Source organism: Oncorhynchus gorbuscha, linkage group LG18, assembly GCF_021184085.1.
Source record: "Oncorhynchus gorbuscha isolate QuinsamMale2020 ecotype Even-year linkage group LG18, OgorEven_v1.0, whole genome shotgun sequence".
Lineage (NCBI taxonomy): Eukaryota > Metazoa > Chordata > Actinopteri > Salmoniformes > Salmonidae > Oncorhynchus > Oncorhynchus gorbuscha.
This window is the reverse complement of record NC_060190.1, coordinates 49,248,662-49,272,317: the sequence shown is the minus strand read 5'-3', so window position 1 is coordinate 49,272,317 and position 23,656 is coordinate 49,248,662. Positions and strand designations below refer to the sequence as shown.

The 23,656-nt window shown below is 44.0% G+C and overlaps 3 protein-coding genes across 7 annotated transcripts in view; 1 reads left to right on the top strand and 2 right to left on the bottom strand.

Annotated features, from left to right (window-relative positions):
- Positions 1–6,408, top strand: part of LOC124004281 (rootletin-like) — a 44,926-nt gene extending 38,518 nt beyond the window's left edge. For 2 of the 3 annotated variants that reach the window (XM_046313068.1, XM_046313066.1), the window contains exons 36-38: positions 1,899–1,940; positions 4,981–5,154; positions 5,242–6,408. In XM_046313068.1, the coding sequence (XP_046169024.1) occupies positions 1,899–1,940; positions 4,981–5,154; positions 5,242–5,328 (303 nt within the window). In that variant the 3' untranslated portion in view covers positions 5,329–6,408. The remainder of the gene's footprint in view (positions 1–1,898; positions 1,941–4,980; positions 5,155–5,241) is intronic. The other variant, XM_046313067.1, reaches the window with a different exon arrangement.
- Positions 6,409–6,474: 66 nt separating this feature from the next.
- LOC124004282 (microfibrillar-associated protein 2-like) lies at positions 6,475–12,076 on the bottom strand. 3 transcript variants are annotated; one of them, XM_046313069.1, is made up of 9 exons: positions 11,976–12,076; positions 9,321–9,381; positions 9,044–9,094; positions 8,524–8,550; positions 8,232–8,315; positions 8,059–8,094; positions 7,675–7,762; positions 7,502–7,575; positions 6,475–7,378 (listed from the first exon to the last, which is right to left on the bottom strand). In XM_046313069.1, exons 2-9 carry the CDS (start codon positions 9,349–9,351, stop codon positions 7,275–7,277), a joined length of 495 nt encoding a protein of 164 aa, XP_046169025.1. In that variant the 5' UTR covers positions 9,352–9,381; positions 11,976–12,076; the 3' UTR covers positions 6,475–7,274. The 3 variants fall into 3 exon arrangements, with proteins under 3 accessions (XP_046169025.1, XP_046169028.1, XP_046169027.1); XM_046313072.1 differs by having other exon boundaries at positions 9,321–9,362; positions 11,976–12,057; XM_046313071.1 differs by having other exon boundaries at positions 9,321–9,400; positions 11,976–12,056.
- A 663-nt stretch (positions 12,077–12,739) lies between these two features.
- On the bottom strand, positions 12,740–20,822 carry LOC124003703 (succinate dehydrogenase [ubiquinone] iron-sulfur subunit, mitochondrial-like). Its single transcript, XM_046312237.1, has 8 exons — positions 20,668–20,822; positions 17,976–18,109; positions 14,882–14,967; positions 14,098–14,234; positions 13,858–13,974; positions 13,625–13,726; positions 13,363–13,485; positions 12,740–13,238 (listed from the first exon to the last, which is right to left on the bottom strand). The coding sequence occupies exons 1-8, from the start codon at positions 20,770–20,772 to the stop codon at positions 13,158–13,160; spliced, it is 885 nt and encodes a 294-aa protein (XP_046168193.1). The 5' UTR covers positions 20,773–20,822; the 3' UTR covers positions 12,740–13,157.
- Between the last annotated feature and the right edge of the window lie 2,834 nt (positions 20,823–23,656).

Sequence of the window (23,656 nt, the reverse complement as noted above, 5' to 3'; positions counted from 1 at the left end):
ACTTGGAAACTTTTATGTGAAGACCATTGGGTCAGGCAAAGGAAGGCTAACTTTAAGATAACAGTGAGGTGACATTGACCATGTTGAGCACTACCACTGAGTGTGTTTCCTCAGCTGCTGTTGATTTCACGCTTGTCTGAAAGGTGACAGAGAAAATGTGGATTCAGTTTAGAGCTAGGTGGTATATCGTGAATACCGTTATTGATCCACATACCGGTATGGATTCTATAACAATATTTGTATACATTGCTAAATTAAATGACAAGTTGCACTACTCATGAAACATATTTAGAACTTGTAAACTCAGCAAAAAAAGAAACATCCTCTCACTGTCAACTGCGTTTATTTTCAGCAAACGTAACGTGTAAATATTTGTATGAACATAACAAGATTCAACAACTGAGACATAGACTGAACAAGTTCCACAGACATGTGACTAACATAAATTGAATAATGTGTCCCTGAACAAAGGGGGGTCAAAATCAAAAGTAACAGTCAGTATCTAGTGTGGCCACCAGCTGCATTAAGTCCTGCAGTGCATCTCCTTCTCATGGACTGCAGCAGATTTGCCAATTCTTGCTGTGAGATGTTACCCTACTGTTCTACCAATGCACCTGCAAGTTCACAGACATTTCTGGGGAGAATGGCCCTAGCCCTCATCCTCCGATCCAACAGGTCCCAGACATGCTCAATGGGATTGAGAGCCAGGCTCTTTGCTGGCCATGGCAGAACACTGACATTCCTGTCTTGCAGGAAATCACACACAGAACAAGCAGTATGGCTGATGGCATTGTCATGCTGGAGGGCCATGTCAGGATGAGCCTGCAGGAAGGGTACCACATGAGGGAGGAGGATGTCTTCCCTGTAATTCACAGCATTGAGATTGCCTGCAACAACCACAAGCTCAGTCCGATGATGCTGTGACACGCCGCCCCAGACCATGACGGACCCTCCACCTCCAAATCGATCCCGCTCCAGTGTACAGGCTTCGGTGTAACGCTTGTTCCTTCCACGATAAACGTGAATCTGAACATCACCCCTGGTGAGACAAAACCGTGACTCATCAGTGAAGAGCACTTTTTGCCAGTTCTGTCTGGTCCAGTGGGTTTGTGCCCATAGACAACATTGTTGTCAGTGATGTCTGGTGAGGACCTGCCTTACAACAGGACTACAAGACCTCAGTCCAGCTTCTCTCAGCCTTTTGCGGAAAGTCTGAGCACTGATGGAGTGATTGTGCATTCCTGATGTAATTCAGGCAGTTGTTGTTGCCATCCTGTACCTGTCCCGCAGGTGTGATGTTCAGAGGTACCGATCCTGTGCAGGTTTTGTTACACAGTCTGCCAATGCGAGGATGATCAGCTGTCCGTCCTGTCTCCCTGTAGCGCTGTCTTAGGCGTCTCACAGTACTGACATTGCAATTTATTGCCCTGGCCACATCTGCAGTCCTCATGCACCTCCATACCATCACCCAGCCCTAGTTCAGTTTCAGCATTTGAGTTTGTCATTCTGCTTATTTCCCCTTTGGCGGAATTATCAAAGGAGTCAAGATTTAGTTATTGATTCAGCCTTTAGTTAATTGTGTCAGTCAGTTGTTTTTTTTGTGTAGGTCAGTATCACAACAAATTCAGTTTGAGTCCAAAAAGGCCATGAACTGTATCTGGAATATGGTAATGAGATAGCAGATCATTATTTATATGACCATTTTCCCTAGTCACCCGCTAGTCTTTTTCTGGGGTCAAACTCATCTGATAATGCCCAGCATTCATCAAAGTAAGGTCCAATAGACTTAACCTCTCCCCCACTTATCGTCGAGTCCAACCACAATAACAAACCTCATTTACTGACGTGATTGGCTGATGTTGGAGGTGTTTATTCTTTATTTGGCTGCTTTGTGGAAGGAGGAGTTGGTGGATGTAAGAAAGAAGATCACTTTGTCTATGGTGAGTGTCTATTTCTCAAGTGATTGTTATACAGTCAGTGCAGTGCACTCCTCTTTGAGTGATCAAATCCATGCAGAAGCATTTTAACACTATAAGCAGTTGATCACCATAAGCAGTTGATCACCATAACCTCTATCACTATAAGCAGTTGATCACCATAACCTCTATCACTATAAGCAGTTGATCACCATAAGCAGTTGATCACCATAACCTCTATCACCATAAGCAGTTGATCACCATATCCTCTATCACTATAAGCAGTTGATCACCATAAGCAGTAGATCACCATAACCTCTATCACTATAAGCAGTTGATCACCATAAGCAGTTGATCACCATAACCTCTATCACTATAAGCAGTTGATCACCATAAGCAGTAGATCACATAACCTCTATCACTATAAGCAGTAGATCACATAACCTCTATCACTATAAGCAGTTGATCACCATAACCTCTATCACTATAAGCAGTTGATCACCATAAGCAGTAGATCACATAACCTCTATCACTATAAGCAGTTGATCACCATAAGCAGTAGATCACATAACCTCTATCACTATAAGCAGTTGATCACCATAACCTCTATCACTATAAGCAGTTGATCACCATAAGCAGTAGATCACATAACCTCTATCACTATAAGCAGTTGATCACATAACCTCTATCACTATAAGCAGTTAATCACCATAAGCAGTAGATCACATAACCTCTATCACTATAAGCAGTAGATCACACAACCTCTATCACTGTAAGCAGAATGTCCTGTAATAGAAGACGAGGCTAGTGTGTTCTTCTTGGTAGTTTCACTCTGAAATTCTCAGTTCAGGTGAGGGGTTAGTCAGGCAAGACAGTGCTTTTGTTGCTGATTATTGTACATTCTTTTTCATTAGTTTAACCCTCCCACAGCGCCTTTCTGTTGTTCCCTGAGCTCCCTTTAAAGGCAGCCAAATGAAACCTCATGCAGGCTTAAGTGAGTTGGGATCCGTACAAAATGGCTGTAGCCCCGGGCTCTCTGGTTCTGAATGCATCTGCTGCTAGTTAGACTCCTAATGTTGAGTAGAATTGTTTGGCTTGTTTGTTCTTGATGTGGACCCCTATGGTTTCTGTTACGGATGAAGTTAAGAAAGTTTAACGAGAACGTGCACAACTTGTTGAAAATAAATTTAGTATGAAAACTACATGATACAGCCTAGCTAGAAGGGCACTGTTGAAGTGTTCTGCGGGTTTTCATTTCCTTTTGATTTCATTTTTAAGAGGCTACTATTCAGCATACGGTGCCTTTGGAAAGTATTCCGACCTATTGACTTTTTCCACATTTTGGTAAGTTACAGCCTTATTCTAAAATGGATTCTATTGTTTTTTCCCTCTTCGGTTTACACATAATACCCCATAATGACAAAGCAAAAACAGGATTTGAGAAAGGTTTGCTAATTTATTAAAACTGATACATTTACATAAGTATTCAGACCCTTTACTCAGTACTTTGTTGAAGCACCTTTGGCAGTGATTAGAGCCTTGAGTCTTCTTGGGTATGATGCTACAAGTTTGGCACACCTGTATTTGGGGAGTTTCTCCCATTCTTCTCTGCAGATCCTCTCAATGTATGTCAGGTTGGATGGGGGGCATTGCTGCACAGCTATTATGGGTCTCTCCAGAGATGTTTTATCGGGTTCAAGTCCGGGCTCTGGTTGGGCCACTCAAGGACATTCAGAGACTTGTCCCAAAGCCACTCCTGTGTTGTCAGGGTCGTTGTCCTGTTAGGTGAACCTTCACCCCAGTCTTAGGTCCAGAGTACTCTGGAGCAGGCTTTATCTGTTTATCCGTACTTTATCCGTTCATCTTTGCCTCGATCCTGACTAGTCTCCCAGTCCCTTCCGCTGAAAAACATCCCCAAAGCAGGATGCTGCCACCACCATGCTTCACCGTAGGGATGGTGCCAGGTTTCCTCCAGAAGTGATGCTTGGCATTCAGGCCAAAGAGTTCCATCCTCGTTTCATCAGATCAGAGAATCTTGTTTCTCATGGTCCGAAAGTCTTCAGGTGCCTTTCGGGAAACTCCAAGCAGGCTGTCATGTGCCTTTTACTGAGGAGTGGCTTCCGTCTGGCCACTCTACCATAAAGGCCTGATTGGTGGACTGCTGCAGAGATGGTTGTCCTTCTGGAAGGTCCTCCCATCTCCACAGAGGAACTCTAGAGCTCTGTCAGAGTGACCATCGGGTTCTTGGTCACCTCCCTGACCAAGGCCCTTCTCCCACGATTGCTCAGTTTGGCTGGGCGGCCAGCTCTAGGAAGAGTCTTGCATTTAAGAATGATGGAGGCCACTGTGTTCTTGGAGACCTTCAATGCTGTAGACATTTTTTGGTACCTTTCCCCAGATCTGTACCTGGATGATCAATGGAAACAGGATGAACCTGAGCTCAATTTTGAGTCTCATAGCAAAGGGTCTAAATACTTATGTAAATAATGTATTTTAGTTTTTTATTTTAAAATACTTTTGCAAAAATGTCTAAAAACCTGTTTTTGCTTTGTCATTATGGGGTATTGTGTGTCGATTGCTGAGGATTTAAAAAAATCAATTTTAGAATAAGGCTGTAATGTAACAAAATGTGGAAAAGGTCGATGGGTTTGAATACTTTCCGAAGGCAACTTATATTACTGATTAGTCCATTTTAGATTATTTTTCAATCCTTCGTCAACAGATTCATTTATCAAGGTCATGCATGTGAACAATGAGAATAGCTTTTCCTTTCATTGTGTAAGCCAATCAAGAAGCAGACGTGACCAGTGACCACCACAGACGGGCTATTAACCATTTGTCGTCAGACCTCTCCCAGCCCCATCAGCTGTGTGTTTATGGTATCCCATGTAGTGTTGACATACCTCTTGTTAGCATCTAGAAAACGACCCCAACCCTGTGTTGTTAACACTGAGACATATCTCTGTCTGGGATTTGAGTTTGTCATTGTGACACCATGTCACTAACACTGTGATTTGGTGTTGCTGTGGCCCAGTGACTAACACTCCTTTATCTGTGTATCCAGGCCCAGCTGGCTGAGATGGAGCAGTCCCACAATGTGAGTGAGAGCTCTGTGAGGCAGCGTGACGAAGTGATGCGTGAGGCGGAGAGGCTGAGGGTCACCCAGAGGGAGGCAGAGAGGACCCTGGCAGCCAGGGAGAGAGCCCACCGCCACCGGGTCAAAGGGCTGGAGGACCAGGTAGATACAGCCGTGAGGTCAAAGGGCAGGAAGACATACCCTTAATGTCTGTCCCTGACCTCGTCTGTCTGTTTGTCCGTCCCACAGGTGTCCACTCTGAAGGAGCAGCTGCAGCAGGAGATGAGGCGGAGGCAGCCATCTCTACCCACCTCCCTGATGTCTGGGGGGAACTGAGCACTGAGCAGTTCACCTGTGTCCCTCCATGGGTACTAAAGCCCACGAACAGCTCCCAAGAACCAATATCCAATCATCATCTCCTATGATTTGACACACGCCTCTCCTACTCAGGGAGAAAGTCAGCGGCACCACGGGAGGAGACTGTGGATGATAGAAGTGTCATCCGGTACAACAGAGGAGGAATGAGATCCTCAGCTGCCAGTATACAGTTGGCCTTGATTCCCTCCCACACACACCAGCAGAACAGAATACAAAGGGAGAACCGAGTCTGAGTCACTGTTTTGAGCACTAGGCAACAAATTGATCGGCCATATGAAGGAACTACTGTACTGTCCATCTTGCTAGTATCTGGTTGAGATTGAACCAACTATTTTGTCTGGACCAATAGACACTATTATATGTAGAGCACACGATGTGAGTATTTATGTGCTGTATGTATATCAGTTTGTGATATACAAACGCACAGGATCTATCATGGTCCACACACACCAAGTCGTGGAGAGGGCACGACAACACGTCTTCCCCTCAGGAGGCTGAAAAAATGTGGCTTGGGCCCTCGGATCCTCAGAAAGTTGTACAGCTGAGCCATTGAGAGAATCTTGACTGGCTGCATCACCGCTCGGTATGGACACTGCTTGGCATCTGACCACAAGGCGATACAGAGAGCAGTGTGGATCGCCCAGTAAATCACTGGGGCTGAGATCCCTGCTATCCAGGATCTCTATACCAGGCAGTTTCAGAGGAAGGACACAAAGAATTGTCAAACAATTCAGTCACCCAAGTCATAGACTGTTCTCTCTGCTACCGCACCGCAAGCAGTACCGATGCACAAAGTCTGGAACCAACGGGACCCTGAACAGATTCTACCCCCAAGCCATAAGACTGTTAAATATTTATGTGCTGTATGTATATCAGTTTGTGAATTTAGATTGATATACTTGTAACTAACTAGGAATAGCACATATCGAGGTACATTTATGATAACTATCAGGATGATGTTTAGGGGATGGATACACATGCATCAATCATGTTTGTAAGGGAATTGAAATGAATGTTGATAAAGAATCTTTGACAACACTGCTTGTTTGTTTGATCCACATAAAGCACAAACAATCCAACTCATCAGAATTAGTCACACCAAGGTAAAGTTGTAGTAAAAAACATGTATTTTTTTCTCTCCAGTATAGTGAAAGGGTTTTACAAAGCAGTAGTACAGTAACAATTTGTGAGCCGCATTTCAAAGCACTTCTTGCCACTGATATGTGAACCTATGCACTCACTGCAAGGTCACCAGCCACTGTAGCTCTAGTCACGTCGACCATGTTACACAATAACACTCGAGAGGTCAGGGGTCAGCACCCGTCTCTTCAAGTCTGATTTTCGCTGCTTGCCACCCAGTCAGTGCCAAGGCAGTGGGATGGTTATGGATGATTGAGTTTTGCTAATGCCTCTGTTGTTGAGGTCAGTAAGCAGTAGCTGTCACTCTGGCTGTCCCCTCATTACTATGACTGCTTTTCAACACAGGTATAGTAAACAACAACAAACATCACACAATGATTTAGAATATAGGATAAAATTAGGCATAAAAAACAAGATAAAAATGTTGCCTTTTTTTATGTGCCTCTGATTGCTGATTTCCATTCCTTAGCACCAGTGTGGTAGTGATTTTATAGCACCAGTGACATTATACAGTCTTCAATGTTCTGTTGAGTATAAAAGAATATATATTTATCCATACACACGTTCTACTGATCCCACTTCTCATTATGTATGGAATTCTGAAAGGGAGGAGAGATGAAAAGAGAAGAAACATGGGAGTTCTTTGGTACCAAAGTGGAATACAGTCAAAGATTAAACAGAAAATGGGATGGGAAGGAGGTGGGATGTGGACCCTAGAGATGTGGCAGTATTTGGGCTGGTGTTCTCTGATGTGTCCCATGTTCTCAACAGCCTCCACAGCTCTTCCCACAGCTGCTCCCCAGTGACCCACACTGGCCACTCACCGCCGCTACACCACAACGAGAGAACTGGTCACGGCACATGTCAGCTACAGAGAGAGAGAGAAGTGTTACAGCCTTTGTCCTTCACAGAGGTGAATACAAAACTAAACGGGTGTGTGTTTCTTCAGTGGGGACAGCTGGGTTGTGCATTGTATACAAGAACACCTCACCTCTTAGCAGCTCTTCATGCGCACACACGGTCCTGACACACACCTCCTTGTTGACCACATACACCCTTCGCAAGCTGAGGAGAGAGGAACGGTGTTAGTGGGATGTTGAACACTTTATAATCCATGTTCAATGCTATCATGATAAGTTAAGGGTTAGGTGTGCAATATCAGACCTGTAGAAGCAGAGGCTATTCAGACACTGTTTGCATGGTTTGTGAACAGAGTAGAGTCTGGTGCAGGGGTACTGCTCCTCTCGACAATCTACACAACAGAAAACATATGAGTCATCCAACACAATCATCTACACACAGCATAATAGTCCAGGTCAGTCATCCAACACAATCATCTACACACAGCATAATAGTCCAGGTCAGTCATCCAACACAATCATCTACACACAGCATAATAGTCCAGGTCAGTCATCCAACACAATCATCTACACACAGCATAATAGTCCAGGTCAGTCATCCAACACAATCATCTACACACAGCATAATAGTCCAGGTCAGTCATCCGTCAAAAACTATTGACACGGACCCTCCCTCTCTGTTTTTTACCTAGGGGGCCAGGTTCTGTGGGCTCTGTCTCTTGCTCTGAAACAAAACAGAAACTCACATTTTAATGGAATAACCCTACTAATACGACAGAAGAACAGGACAGTGGATATAGATGCTGAACATACCAGTTGATAATAAATGTGGAATAGTAGATAATTAAAAGGTGTGAGTACCAGACAGACCAGGACGTTCGGGACCAGGGAACGTTTGGGGAACCTGTGACAGAATCTGCTGCTGGACATCCGTGTCAGGATTATCTGATGGGGAGGGGGGGGGGTGAAGAGAGAGAGGGAGAGAGAGATGGTGAGCAACAAGGGAATTGCTGAATTCTCTCAAGGAAAATGGAGGGACTGAGCAGAACTTTCAGTACATCACCGTAGGGCAGAGAAGCTCTCTACATCAGTCTATCAAAACTAATGATACTACAGGAGTAGAATAGGTAACAAGATCACACAAGTATCTTACCTGGGAAATAATCAGGGCCATAGTCCTCTGTGAAGCAAAATGAACAAAGGTACAGTATGAGATATTCCTTTGTTACATTGATAACGTATTGGGATAAATGTACAGCAGGCAGACTGACAGACAGGCAAGCAACTCTCTATGTGACAGATGAATAGCAGAGATCTTCTCAAGCACAGTGGGGATTTCACATAAAACGTTGCAAGTCTTGCAAGAATCTAACATCGACCAACTGCTTTTAAAATTGGGAGGAAATGTACGGTAGATTGTCTTTGTGCATGACTTCATAATCGAGATGTTAACAAGTGCTGAGATAGTAAGTGGTCATTGAAGTATTTACAATAAACAAATTCCAATACACAGGACATTCAATGTTTCCATCTACCTGGTAAAATGGTATACTCTCGGGGTGGGTAGACAAAAGACATGGAAATAATGACCACATGTGAAGAGACACAGTACTGAGTCACGGTGTGTTTGTACACGTGGACAGACAGTGTAATAATGACATGGATGAACTCACCCAGGAAAGGAAATGGTTCTTGGTAGAGGGGGGGCTGAGCTAGCAGGAGGACTGTTGAGGCAAAGTTGCCTAAATGTTTAGGCAAAGGTGCTGGACAAGTGTTTTGTTGTATAGAATGTTTATTGGGTTAGTCTACTGTTGTGTGTACATTAGAGTGTTGTGTGTACATTAGAGTGTTGTGTGTACATTAGAGTGTTGTGTGTACATTAGAGTGTTGTGTGTACATTAGAGTGTTGTGTGTATTATGCAGTGTTCAGTGTGACTGTGCTGGACTCACCTGGCATGGAGAGCAGTAGGAGGACTCTCATGATCGCTGTCTCTGTGGAGGTAGACTGACACTGAGGAGGAGAGAGAAGACTGTATACATTTCCAAAGGGTTACTGATTCCAAGTGATACCGAAACACACATCTGTTACATAGTGTTCGCTGTGTCATAGATGTATTTCTGTGTCGTTTTTCAGACTCCCAACTGTGACAGTCTTTTACCCATGGGCCTCATCACAGTCTTTTACCCATGGGCCTCATCACAGTCTTTTACCCATGGGCCTCATCACAGTCTTTTATCCATGGGCCTCATCACAGTCTTTTACCCATGGGCCTCATCACAGTCTTTTACCCATGGGCCTCATCACAGTCTTTTATCCATGGGCCTCATCACAGTCTTTTACCCATGGGCCTCATCACAGTCTTTTACCCATGGGCCTCATCACAGTCTTTTATCCATGGGCCTCATCACAGTCTTTTATCCATGGGCCTCATCACAGTCTTTTATCCATGGGCCTCATCACAGTCGTTTACCCATGGGACTCATCACAGTCTTTTACCCATGGGCCTCATCACAGTCTTTTACCCATGGGCCTCATCACAGTCTTTTATCCATGGGCCTCATCACAGTATTTTATCCATGGGCCTCATCACAGTCTTTTATCCATGGGCCTCATCACAGTCTTTTACCCATGGGCCTCATCACAGTCTTTTACCCATGGGCCTCATCACAGTCTTTTACCCATGGGCCTCATCACAGTCTTTTATCCATGGGCCTCATCACAGTCTTTTACCCATGGGCCTCATCACAGTCTTTTATCCATGGGCCTCATCACAGTCTTTTATCCATGGGCCTCTTGCCTTTTCCCTTCCATCTCTCTCCTATCCGGCATTCTGACCTCACCTCTTCCCTCTCTCTTTTTACCCTCCACTCTGCCCTCCCCTGGCCCCAAACAGTCAGGGGGGAAAAGGAAAACTTTGACAGCAAGAATGTGGCACGTCTGTCTTTCTTAACAATCCCTCTGTTTTTCTCCTTTTCTCCATTCCACTATGAAACACTCTAAAGCAGACAGACCAGGGGCTAAATTCCAAGAAAAGAACCACTGAGCCCCTCCACCCCACCCCTCCTTCTCTCCCCATCTTCCATATTCCTCCCTCCACGTCTCTCATTTCCTCTATGTCGCCCTCTCTTGTCATTTCCCTGAACCCCTCCCCCTCTCTACTCCTCTCTCTCTCTCTCTAACAAGCAGAGAGCTGGCCAGGTTGAGTTCGTACAGTATGACCACTGTATGCCACGCCAAAAAGACAGAGTGAGAGAGAGTGAGGAAGGAGGAATTAGTGAAGAGAGCGGACTGTATTCTCAGAGGATAGCAGTACACTGCTGCAATAAGACCCCCCTCCAATGCTTATTACAGTTTTCAAGTACATGACAATGGCACGGTAAAGTTCATAAACCACTTATAAACTTCAACAACTCACATTCAGTTGGGAACAATTGGCACGGAGAACAGTTTTTCTAACTAGACTGCTTATAAGTAACTGTACAGACCACAATATTAGGCTACTTTCCTTGTGGAATGAACAATAATTCTCCCCTTATGTACTGCACACAATCAGACAGTCTAGCTTGTGTGTGTGTTTTTGTGCACTGAGTGTGTTATCATGTGATCATCAGTGTGTATATGTGTGAGTATCATCACATTTAATGTTTCATACTATGAGGTCTGGCGGTAGTGTTTCAGAGTGTTCATGTATGTATGAAGGTACATGTCACCAAAGTGTGTGTGTTCAGATATTCCTCTTGTGCATCACAGTGGCTATCGAAAACCATATGTTTTCACAGCACACATCTGGGAGCTATTACACCCTCCTCCTCAACCCCATTTTGCCCCCCTCCCCTCCCCAGCCCTAACTGACCCCCTCCCCCAAAGCATGGGGACTTCGGAACAATGCAAACATGAAGAGGGAGAGCTCCCACTCTTCATGCCTCCTCCTACTAAACACAGTGTGTTTTCAAGCACTATGTAAAAACATATATATGATTTCTCTCGCCATCTCTTCCCCCGCCTCCAATCTCCTCCCCTCTTAACAACCCCCCATTAGTCCGCATTCTTTTCTCCCTTGTCCTCTCATTTTATTTATGTTGGCCAGCCCCTCTCCATTGTATTGTCATTGCCCCCAGCTATAACCCCACCCCCTGGATTGCAGATTGCCCCATTCTCCACAACAGTGTAAACAGACAACAAATAGACAACCTATAACAATCTGAATAAATGAAAGATTTAAGTACCTGTTGAATAATTACATGAGGCCCAATCATGTCGTGAATTGTAAAGAAAAGACACAGAATCATCTTAGTTGACAGGTCACCACTGCTTGCATGCTATTAATGAACTTGTAGACTTCGTATTTTATAGTTGTTTTTTCCTTCGGGTAGGCTTATAACTCGGTACTGATGATGGATACAAATACGTATATTTCATATAACTGATAAGTGATCAAAAACCCACACCACCCTGACATGGTAAAAGTTAAGAAATGTAGCCCAACTCCTTGGTCATTGATTAATAGTCAATATTCAAAGTAATCCAAATAAGCGGACATGCTTACAAATACTGCAATTATTTCACATCTAAATATATTAATCTGAACAACTTTCAGTTCTTACCTCTATTTCAATTTAGCTCTGGCGATCCGCAAGTCTAATGCGTCCGTCTTCAGCAACTTCTGACCGAACCGCACATTGTAGCGCCCCGCCTTCAAACCCCCTCTCCCGCCTCTGTCGGACACATCGCCGACCCCCACCAACCACAGACTGGAGACCACCGCACTGACTGCACATAAACCCCCTAGCCCTCAAGGATGGATAAATAGGGATGTTTGAAAGCAGTACACACACATAATTGATCTCAAGGCATATCATTTTTCGTGTATGATTTTGATTGTCCACGTCTTTGTTCATGATAGGGGACAGTCAATTAGCAGGGCAGTACCGTGTGACATAACTTGAACCATTTAAAAATGGTATACATTCATGGTTCTATTTGGATTAATTTGCCATGGTGCATTAATGACATGCCCAACAATAAGCTTCGGGAGACTCGCCAAATTGCGTACACTGAAGGGGCTTTTTTGGACAGGGTCCTTATTCGTTCTCCCCTTTCACTCAACTCCAGTTAAGTATGTGAAAGACTGACACCTAGAGGATATAGATTGAAATTACGGCACTACCCACTGTAGCACACATACAGTATTTTGTATTTTTTTGTATTTAGCTGATCCTAAAAACCAATCACCATTCAAATGCTGTACAAAGTATCACTCCACTCAATAAAGGTGCTGATAAAGCAGAGGGGTGATAACTATTACTAAAGGAATAAAGTGAGAGACATCTGGTCTGAAACAAGTGTAATAACAAGGGAAACAACGGCAGGCATTAAAGCATTGGATTTATTACAAGCAGACTCCTGATAGATATAGGTATGACAGAAGAGCTGCAGATCATATACATATTTAATATCTGTGAATACATCACACTCTGAACTCAAACCCACCCACACACACCTACGAGACTAAACAATGGGTATATGAACTAAGGAATGCACCATTTAAGTCAGTGGGTCAAGTCTCACATACAGTATGCACCCATGCATTCTCTTACACACAAACACACGCTCTCGCGCTACAGTACACACCAATCTGGCGTGGACCATGGACCCATTGCCCTTGGAGTCCAGTGTCAGTCAGTAGTGCTAGAGTGTGGAGGTGTTGAACAGGTGTGTAGGCCCAGCAGAACCCACTGGTAGGAAATCTTAATTATAGTATAATTTATGGGGGGGGGGGGGGGGGGTCAAGCAGAAGCCGATTTCTTCTCCTTGTAAGTGGCCATCATCTTCTTAATCTCTGCAATCGCCTTCCCTGGGTTAAGGCCCTGTAAGAGTAGGAGAGAGGTGATGCATTTGAGTACAATGAGGGAGACAAAGTGTGCTAGTAAGCAGTGAGGTTTACTGTTAGCCCTTGGAAGGGAGTAGTGCTGTTTACTAGACTGAGGTTACCTTGGGGCAGGTCTTAGTGCAGTTCATGATGGTGTGACAGCGGTAGAGAGAGAAAGGATCCTGCAGTTTGGAAAGACGCTCCTCTGTGAACTCGTCTCGCGAGTCGATCATCCAACGATAGGCCTGGAGGGAGGACGGACATGTGAGCTCACAAACAGTCCAAGGTGCATACACACATTCACCCGTCAGTGTCCCGTTGATCAAAATACAACAACTCCAAACAAAACAGTTCTCAGACTAGACTAAACTCAAATACACAGACCTGCATGAGGACAGCAGGTCCCAAGTACTTGTCTCCATTCCACCAGTAGCTGGGACAGCTGGTGCTGCAGCACGCACACAGGATACATTCATACAGCCCGTCCTGGGAGGGAGAGAATTATCAAGTCATGAGGAGGAAAGGGAGAAGAGTGCAGAATGGACACAATAGCAGCCCTAAGTTCATACGTCTAAATTATGCTCATTGCAAATTGAACAAAGGTCATTTGGGTGTACCAGTTTTTGTCTGTCCTCCACAGTCTGATGGTATTGCTCCTTTCCCTCATTTGTCTCATCCTTCTTCTTCAGGTAGGGCTCGATCGACTTGTACTGAGCATAGAAATTACTCATATCCTGCAACCAAAACAGAACCCAATCACAAAACTCATTCCAATTTCTAACATTGAAAGCCATAATGGTGTATAAAGGAATCCAGCCAGTTTGTGAAGAGCTTGTATGGAATGTCATGACACTCACAGGCACCAGGTCCTTGACCACGTACATGTGTGGCAGAGGGTAGATCTTGGTAGCCTTGCTGGTGTTGGTGTCAATCTTGTTGAGGCAGGCCAGTGTGTTGCCTCCATTGATGTTCATTGCACAGGATCCACAGATACCTGATCCATAGCAAATCCACATACACACTGTATTAGACACCTTGGACATTATATGAAGTTGTAGAAGGAACTGACACACGTTAGGTTTCCTTGGCTATAGAGCATATCCATCTGAGGATAGTCAGTCACTAGAACTAAGCTGCCCTGGTATCATCCCTGGTATCATCCCTGGACATCCTGTTCTTCGATAATTCCATCCGGGACACACTTTCCAACCTTAGTAGCCTTGGCATGTGTGAGCCGTAACGGCTCATAGGAGCAGATCTCCTATTTCTGTAGCCTGAAGCAACTTGATGTACAAGTTACACGCTCTGGACAGGACGCTAGTCTACCGCAGGGCCTTACCCCCAATCCATCTCCTTAATGCCGAGTGCCAAGCAGAGACACAACGGGTCCCATTTTTAGTCTTTGATCACTGGGCGTGTCATACCAAACTCCCAACCTCTTCTCCAATCTTTTTCCAACCTTGATGCTACCTAAATCCCCTCACGTAACAAAAATACAGTAAGTCAACCTTTAAGAACACTAATCCCAGCTCTTCTCTCACTCCCCACAGAACATTTAGTGATTCATTACTAGAATCATTCCAAAAATTCTATCTATTCATCAGTGTCCCAAACTAACCCCACTTCCCTTCCCACACTGACCCTCTCTGCAGGAGCGACGGAAAGTCAGAGTGCCGTCCATCTCGTTCTTGATCTTGATGAGGGCGTCCAATACCATGGGGCCACAGCTGTGGAAAGGAGGGAAGCACAGTCAACTTATTGTTTCCTAAGACACACAGGATCTATCATGGTCCACACACACAGGATCTATCATGGTCCACACAAACAGGATTTATCATGGTCCACACAAACAGGATCTATTCATATGGTCCACACACACAGGATCTATCATGGTCCACACACACACAGGATTTATCATGGTCCACACAAACACAGGATTTATCATGGTCCACACAAACAGGATTTATCATGATCCACACAAACAGGATCTATCATGGTCCACACACACACAGGATTTATCATGGTCCACACACACAGGATTTATCATGGATCTATCATGGTCCACACACACACAGGATTTATCATGGTCCACACACACAGGATTTATCATGGTCCACACACACACAGGATTTATCATGGTCCACACAAACAGGATCTATCATGGTCCACACAAACAGGATCTATCATGGTCCACACAAACAGGATCTATCATGGTCCACACAAACAGGATCTATCATGGTCCACACACACCAACAGTCGTGAAGATGGCACGACAACGCCTCTTCCAGCCAGGAGGCTGAAAGGTTGTACAGCTGAGCCATTGAGAGCATCTTGACTGGCTGCACCACCGCTTGGTATGGACACTGCTTGGCATCTGCCCGCAAAGCGCTATGAATGCGGATCGCCCAGTAAATCACTGGGGCTGAGATCCCTGTCATCCAGGACCTCAATACCAGGCAGTTTCAGAGGAAGCCCCCCCAAAAAATAGTCAAACAATCCAGCCACCCAAGTCATAGACTGTTCTCTCTGCTACCGCACGGCAAGCAGTACCGATGCAAGTCTGGAACCAACAGGACCCTGAACAGCTTCTACCCCCAAGCCGTAAGACTGCTAAATAGTCAGTCTGGGTAACTATTGGTTATCTGCATTGACCCTTTTTTACTCATCCCATACACTGCGGCTGCAGCGTTTTCTATCCTGTTGCCTAGTGATAGGACACACACAGTACATCGACTCAGTACCCCATGTATATAGCCAAGTTATCGTTACTCATTGTATATTATTACTTTTCTATTTTCTTTCTCTCTGCATGCTGGCATGGGTCAGTAAGTAAGCATTTCACTGTTAGTCTACATCAGTTTACAAAGTATGTGACAAATGAAATTAGATTTGACAGCTGTACACTGAAGAAATATGACAACAGGATTTACACATACGAGACATATCCATGCTGTGAACTTGTGATAAAAATACCGTGGTGTACTGTCACGATGCCTCATTGCCAGAGGTGAGCCAATAGGGCTGAACAGATAGAGAAAGAACATAAGTAGGACTGGGAATCTGTCCAGAGTATCAGGGTTATCCTCCTTAATTCCATATGAAGGGTGCTCATGATTCGCTCTCAAACGGTGTCATCATTTGAGCTAATACTTAATGCCCTGAATACCACTGCAACATGATCTTCTGTTTCTGAGAACTGTATCGAGAGATATAGTTGGCCACCTTGAGACATGTGAAGTCATTCTGTAACTCCCAAGTCGCAAACTCCTAAATGAAAGAAGATGAACATCAACAGAACATGCCAATGCCCAGGACCAGTCAAGAACAGCCAGTCTGATCTAGAGGGGTAGTCTTCCATCACCACCATATACAAGAGGAGCTCAGTACTAAAAAGATATAGCACAGTAGCTAGGTTTCCATTCAACTTGCGACAGATTCTCACGCAAAAAAATAAGTGCATATTTTATCATACTTGCAATTCCACACCAGAGGTGTGTCAGACTGACTTTGTTCGGGATAAAAGGCTGTGCGTGATGAAGTCATGCACATAAAATACAAAAAAAAAAAAAAACTTTTGCACTTAAGTTGTCATGTACCGAATAAATAAAATAGGAGTCAAATGAGTTTCCATTGTATTTTTTGCTATACCGATAGAGTTGCCAGACAAACTGTTGCGACAAACTTACCCAATCTGGTTTTCGTGCATAATCTCGAGATAACAGTTTACTGATAAAGTGGGCACTGGACTGGTTAGGTTAAATGATGACATGGATAAGAGCAAGATCATTTTTGTTTGTTTAATTGGCAGCTTAATCACCAACCATCATGTCACTACAAATTAAGACCCACAATTTTATTGGAAAGGAGCATCAAGTTCAAAACTGTGCACTTTCACCACCCAGTAGCCTAAACTGTGCAATTTCACCACCCAGTAGCCTAAACTGTCCAATTTCACCACCCAGTAGCCTAAACTGTCCACTTTCACCACCCAGTAGCCTAAACTGTCCACTTTCACCACCCAGTAGCCTAAACTGTCCACTTTCACCACCCAGTAGCCTAAACTGTGCAATTTCACCACCTAGTAGCCTAAACTGTCCACTTTCACCACCCAGTAGCCTAAACTGTCCACTTTCACCACCCAGTAGCCTAAACTGTGCACTTTCACCACCTAGTAGTGCACTTTCACCACCCAGTAGCCTAAACTGTGCACTTTCACCACCCAGTAGCCTAAACTGTGCACTTTCACCACCCAGTAGCCTAAACTGTGCACTTTCACCACCTAGTAGCCTAAACTGTCCACTTTCACCACCCAGTAGCCTAAACTGTGCACTTTCACCACCTAGTAGCCTAAACTGTCCACTTTCACCACCCAGTAGCCTAAACTGTGCACTTTCACCACCCAGTAGCCTAAACTGTGCACTTTCACCACCCAGTAGCCTAAACTGTGCAATTTCTTGGAAAAGTATGCACAAGAAATCATTTCCACCTCAATTCGTTGCATAATTAATTTTACCGACAGAAATATCCCACCAGGTCGAATTAACAAATTGTCTGTCGACACTTATTAAAAATCTACCAACACTTCCCGTTTCCGTCATACATTTACACGGCTTGACTTTACTCACATAAAAACTGTAGATGGAAACGTGGTTTGTGATAACGTTCAATAAATGACAAAGTCCTTGGTCCAACAACCTAATGGAAGTGTGCAGCTGATAAGGTGGGCTGTACTTACGTGTTGAGGTCAATGTCAAAGGTCTGCATGCGGGGCTTGTCACCAACTGTGTCTGGGTCCCAGCGGTACACCTGGAACTTCTTGATTCTAGGCTGTGGGGCTGTAGCCGCTGCTGTCTGGGCATACCGAACCGCCTAACAGTAAGAGAGGCGAGTGAGGAGGACTGCTTCTTCCATGCGTGTCATAACAAAACACATGAATGACGACAATGTTCCTGGCATGAGGATTGTATAAACAGTGTTGAGTGAATTGTTTAACATTAGTCCATCACAGAGAGTAGGTTTATAGAAGGGATGTGAGGGAATTGGGTGAAGTTGCCCCACCTAGACAATGATCTAAGGTCAGGATATGGGGAAGGGTAAGCTGATGCTACAGCAGAGGAAATGTAATACCCGGTGGAACAAGGTCAGACATATTTTGTGCCATTCCCATACCGTCCCCATACAGATCACACAACTACATTATATCAAGTGTTACAGGATCATCTAACCTTACACCACTAACCCAACTCATTCCGCACATAATGCATTTACTTCATTTTAAACATGTGAACAATAGCACCATCTCCAATGGACACAATATGAAGTATTGAAAAGAAACAGATGAAGCAAGATCAAACAATAGTCCTTTTTAAAGGCACTTTTGCTCTAAGCAAAGTGGGCCATCCTGTTAACATTACCGTGCTATTTTGGCAGCCGTTGCTAAAACATCCACAAGTCTTTGCTTACTGTCAGCTCTGAATCTAGTTGATTAAACTCAACGATTTATGATGGAGTTGACCGGTGTGTACCGGTGACTGGTGTGGGAGGACTTGAGCTCAGACGTTTTTTGCATCTAAAGAATCGCCAGCAATTACACTTTTGCACACTTGGCATTCTCTCAACTTCACCTGGAATGCTTTCCAACAGTCTTGAAGGAGTTCCCACATATGCAGAGCACTTGTTGGCTGCTTTTCCTTCACTCTGCGGTCCAACTCATCCCAAACCATCTCAATTGGGTTGAGGTTGGTGGATTGTGGAGGCCATTGTCCTGTTGAAAAACAAATGAGTGGGACTAAACGCAAACCAGATGGGATGGTGTGTCGCTGCTTCCTGGTTAAGGGTGCCACGAATTCTAAATAAATCACTGACAGTGTCACCAGCAAAGCACCCCCACACCACCTCCTCCACGCTTCACATTGGGAACCACATGTGGACATCATCCGTTCACCTTGGAAACAAACATTTGGAATCAGACCAAAGAGATTTCCATTGGTCTAATGTCCATTGCTCATGTTTCTTGGCCCAAGCAAGTATCTGCTTCTTACGGTTGTCCTATATTAATGGTTTGTTTGCAGCAATTCGACCATGAAGGCCTGATTCACGCAGTCTCCTCTGAACAGTTGATGTTGAGATGTGTCTGTTACTTGAACTCTGAAGCATTTATTTGGGATGCAATTTCTGAGGCTGGTAACGCGAATGAACCTATCCTCTGCAGCAGAGGTAACTCTGGGTCTTCCTTTCCTGTGGCGGTCCTCATGAGAACCAGTTTAATCATAGCGCTTGATGTTTTTGCGACTGTACTTTAAGAAACTTCAAAAGTTATTGAAATGTTCCATATTGACTGACCTTCATGTCTTAAAGTAATGATGGAATGTTGTTTCTCTCTGCTTATTTGAGCTGTTCTTGCCATAATATGGACTTAGCCCTATTTGGTAATAGACCATTTTCTGTATACCACCCCTACCTTGTCACAATGCAACTGATTGGCTCAAATGCATTAAGGAAAGAAATTCCACAAATTTACTTTGAAGTAGGCACACCTGTTAATTGAAATGCATTCCAGTACCACTACCTCTACCTCATGAAACTGGTTGAGAGAATGCCAAGAGTGTGCAAAGCTGTCATTACGGCAAAGGGTGGTTACTTTGAAGAATCTCAAATATAAAATACATTTTGATTTGTTTAACACTTTTGGTTACTCCATGATTCCATGTGAGTTATTTCAGAGTTTTGACGTCTTCACTATTATTCTACAATGTATAAAATAGTAAAATAATAAAGAAAAACCCTGGAATGAGTAGGTGTGTCAACGTTTGACTGGTACCGTATCTATGCTGCATACCATGTTGTGCTATGATGCTGTAGGTGTGAGCAATCCTTGATTAACTAAATCTAAACTATTCGGTATCACTAAAATATAGTTTCCAGTCAGAGGCATACTCAGCAGGAACAACACTTACGATTCAATGTGTCATTCGCTATCAAAAAAGCGTTTAAAACACGTTATCGCGGGTCTCCCATTTTCCGGCTGTAGGAGATGTTGTAGTTTACTCTCGCGTGACTACGTGGTCTAAAATGGACTACAATGACAGCCCACCCACCACGGGTGTCAAATGGGAGACCGGATAAAAGCGTATTTAAAACGCTGTGTTGATAGCGAAGGCCACATTCCACACAATCTGAAGTTTTGTTCCTGGAGATACTGAATATGCCTCTGTTGACTGGAAACGTTATTCTGGTGAAACCGAATAGTTTAGATTTGGTTGATCAAGTATGTCAGGCTACGGAAGCTTCCGCAACGAGCGGTCTGTAAACAATAGTTCGTTGAGGGACGAAAGCAAGCAGCTAGATAACTAGCCGACAAACGTATATCGTTTGAAACGTTTAGGTAATCGTTAAAATGGACAGAGACGAATTTAACACAGCCTTACCACCATTCCGGCGGATGATCGGAATGCCACGGCGCTACAGCGACCCAAGGACGAGAGACAAACGACCGACATCTTGAGCAACGTTACTCTGACCTCTCGCTGCATATGCTATACCAGAATGCACTGCGGTATTTCCTTTACGCCTAGATCACACTGGCAGTGTCATTGCATTTTGGTACACCAGAAGGCCAAATGGCGCTATTCGTGGGGAATTAGGTTGGGTAAAATTGACACAGAGGTAAAGACAGTTTCAGGTTGGACTTTCAAAGGATATTCGTTCATTCAAAACACTTGAACCACAGACTCCAAATAAGTGCCACGATGTTGGAAAAGTTACGCACAACATTACACAGGTCTTATTTTCACGATTTGGACAATAATTCGCTTTGCAAAGCTAATAAACGTGGAAATGTATGGCTGACGTTTTACATTCTCCCAACCAATTGTGCTATTTAGTTAGTTTTTTTGCTTTTTGTGTAACTTATTTTTAAATGTATTGTGTACATAATGTTGCTGCTACTGTCTCATATGACCGAAAATTACTTCTGGACATCAGAGCTGCGATTCCTCACCAATGGACTGGATGAAACCTTTTCCTTTAACGAGTCCGACGAGAAGGACATCCTGCTTTCACTGGAACAGGCCCATATCCACATATTTTGCGTGACGGAAGATGCAGGAAAAGGGGCCGCAGATCGGGCATCTTTATGAGAATCTTGGATAATCTAGGATTAAGATGATCCTACCAACAGGCCATCAAAAACTGTAACATCTTATGTTTCATCGAGACGTGGCTGAATGACGATACGGACCATATATAGTGAGGGAAAAAGTATTTGATCCCCTGCTGATTTTGTACTTTTGCCCACTGACAAAGAAATTATCAGTCTATAATTTTAATGGTAGGTTTATTTGAACAGTGAGAGACAGACTAACAACAAAATAATCCAGAAAAACGCATGTCAAAAATGTTATAAATTGATTTGCATTTTAAGGAGGGAAATAAGTATTTAACCCCCTCTCAATCAGAAAAATATCTGGCTCCCAGGTGTCATTTATACAGGTAACGAGCTGAGATTAGGAGCACACTCTTAAAGGGAGTGCTCCTAATCTCGGTTAGGTAACAAACTCTCACTGTATAAAACAAATCTGTCCACAGAAGCAATCAATCAATCAGATTCCAAACTCTCCACCATGGCCAAGACCAAAAAGCTATCCAAGGATGTCAGGGACATGATTGTAGACCTACACAAGGCTCCAATGGGCTACAAGACCATCGCCAAACAGCTTGGTGAGAAGGTGACAACAGTTGGTGCGATTATTCACAAATGGAAGAAACACAAAAGAACTGTCAGTCTCCCTCGGCCTGGGGCTCCATGTAAGAACTCACCTCGTGGAGTTGCAATGATCATGAGGAGGATCTTGTCAATGATCTCAAGGCAGCTAGGACCATAGTCACCAAGAAAACAATTGGTAACACACTACGCCATGAAGGATTGAAATCCTGCTGCACCCGCGAGGTCCCCCTGATCAAGACAGCACATATACATACCCGTCTGAAGTTTGCCAATGAACATCTGAATGATTCAGAGGACAACTGGGTGAAATTGTTGTGGTCAGATGAGACCGAAATGGAGCTCTTTGGCATCAACTCAACTCGCTGTGTTTGGAGGAATGCTGCCTATGACCCCAAGAACACCATCCCCACTGTCAAACATGGAGGTGGAAACATTATGCTTTGGGGGTGTTTTTCTGCTAAGTGGACAGGACAACTTCACCGCATCAAAGGGACGATGGACGGGGCCATGTACCGTCAAATCTTGAGTGACAATCTCCTTCCCTTAGCCAGGGCATTGAAAATGGGTCGTGGATGGTTATTCCAGCATGACAATTACCCAAGACAACAAAGGAGTGGCTCAAGAAGAAACACATTAAGGTCCTGGAGTGGCCTAGCCAGTCTCCAGACCTTAATCCCATAGAAAATCTGTGGATGGAGCTGAAGGTTCGAGTTGCCAAACGTCAGCCTCGAAACCTTAATGACTTGGAGAAGATCTGCAAAGAGGAGTGGGACAAAATCCCTCCTGAGATGTGTCCAAACCTGGTGGCCAACTACAAGTAATGTCTGACCTATGTGATTGCCAACAAAGGTTTTGCCACCAAGTATTAAGTGATTGTTTTGCAGAGGGGTCAAATACGTATTTCCCTCATTAATATGCTAATCAATTTCTAACATTTTTGACATGTGTTTTTCTGGATTATTTTGTTGTTATTCTGTCTCTCACTGTTCAAATAAACCTACCATTAAAATTATAGACTGATAATTTCTTTGTCAGTGGGCAAACGCACAAAATCAGCAGGGGATCAAATACTTTTTTCCCTTCACTGTAGAGCTAGCGGGATTTTCCATGCACCGGCAGAACAGAGATGCTGCCTCTGGTAAAACGAGGGGTGGGTGTGTGTCTATTTGTCAATAACAGCTAGTGTGCGAAGTCTAAAATTAAAGATGTCTCTAGGTATTGCTTGCCTTTGTTAGAGTACCTTATGATAAGCTGTAGACCACACTATCTACCAAGATATCATCCCAACCAGAAGCTATGGATTACAGGCAACATCCACATCGAGCTAAAGGCTAAAGCTGTCGTTTTCAAGGAGCGGGAGACTTATCCGGGCGCATATAAGAAATCCCGCTATGCCCCCCAAATCATCAATCAATCAAAGTGTGAATACATGTGTCATGTTTTGTCTTATATTGTCTTGTCATTTTGCTTTTCCTTCTGTTCGTTTTCCCCCTGCTGGTCTTTTTAGGTTCGTTCCCCTTTTTCTCTCTCCCTCCCTCTCTCTCTTCTCTCTATCGTTCCTTCCTGCTCCCAGCTGTTCCTATTCCCCTAATCAATCATTTAGTCTTCCCACACCTGTTCCCTATCTTTTCCCCTGATTAGATTCCCTATTTCTCCCCTTGTTTTCCGTTTCTGTCCTGTCGGATCCTTGT

Coding starts and splice junctions, on each gene's coding strand:
- LOC124004282 (XM_046313069.1), bottom strand. CDS start 9,351: ATGAGAGTCCTCCTACTGCTCTCCATGCCAG. Junction 9,095..9,320: donor CCTACTGCTCTCCATGCCAG/GTGAGTCCAGCA, acceptor TTGCCTCAACAG/TCCTCCTGCTAGCTCAGCCC. Junction 8,551..9,043: donor AGAACCATTTCCTTTCCTGG/GTGAGTTCATCC, acceptor TTTGCTTCACAG/AGGACTATGGCCCTGATTAT.
- LOC124003703 (XM_046312237.1), bottom strand. CDS start 20,772: ATGCAGCGAGAGGTCAGAGTAACGTTGCTCAAGATGTCGGTCGTTTGT. Junction 18,110..20,667: donor GATCATCCGCCGGAATGGTG/GTAAGGCTGTGT, acceptor TCTTACTGTTAG/GCGGTTCGGTATGCCCAGAC. Junction 13,239..13,362: donor GCACTAAGACCTGCCCCAAG/GTAACCTCAGTC, acceptor CTACTCTTACAG/GGCCTTAACCCAGGGAAGGC.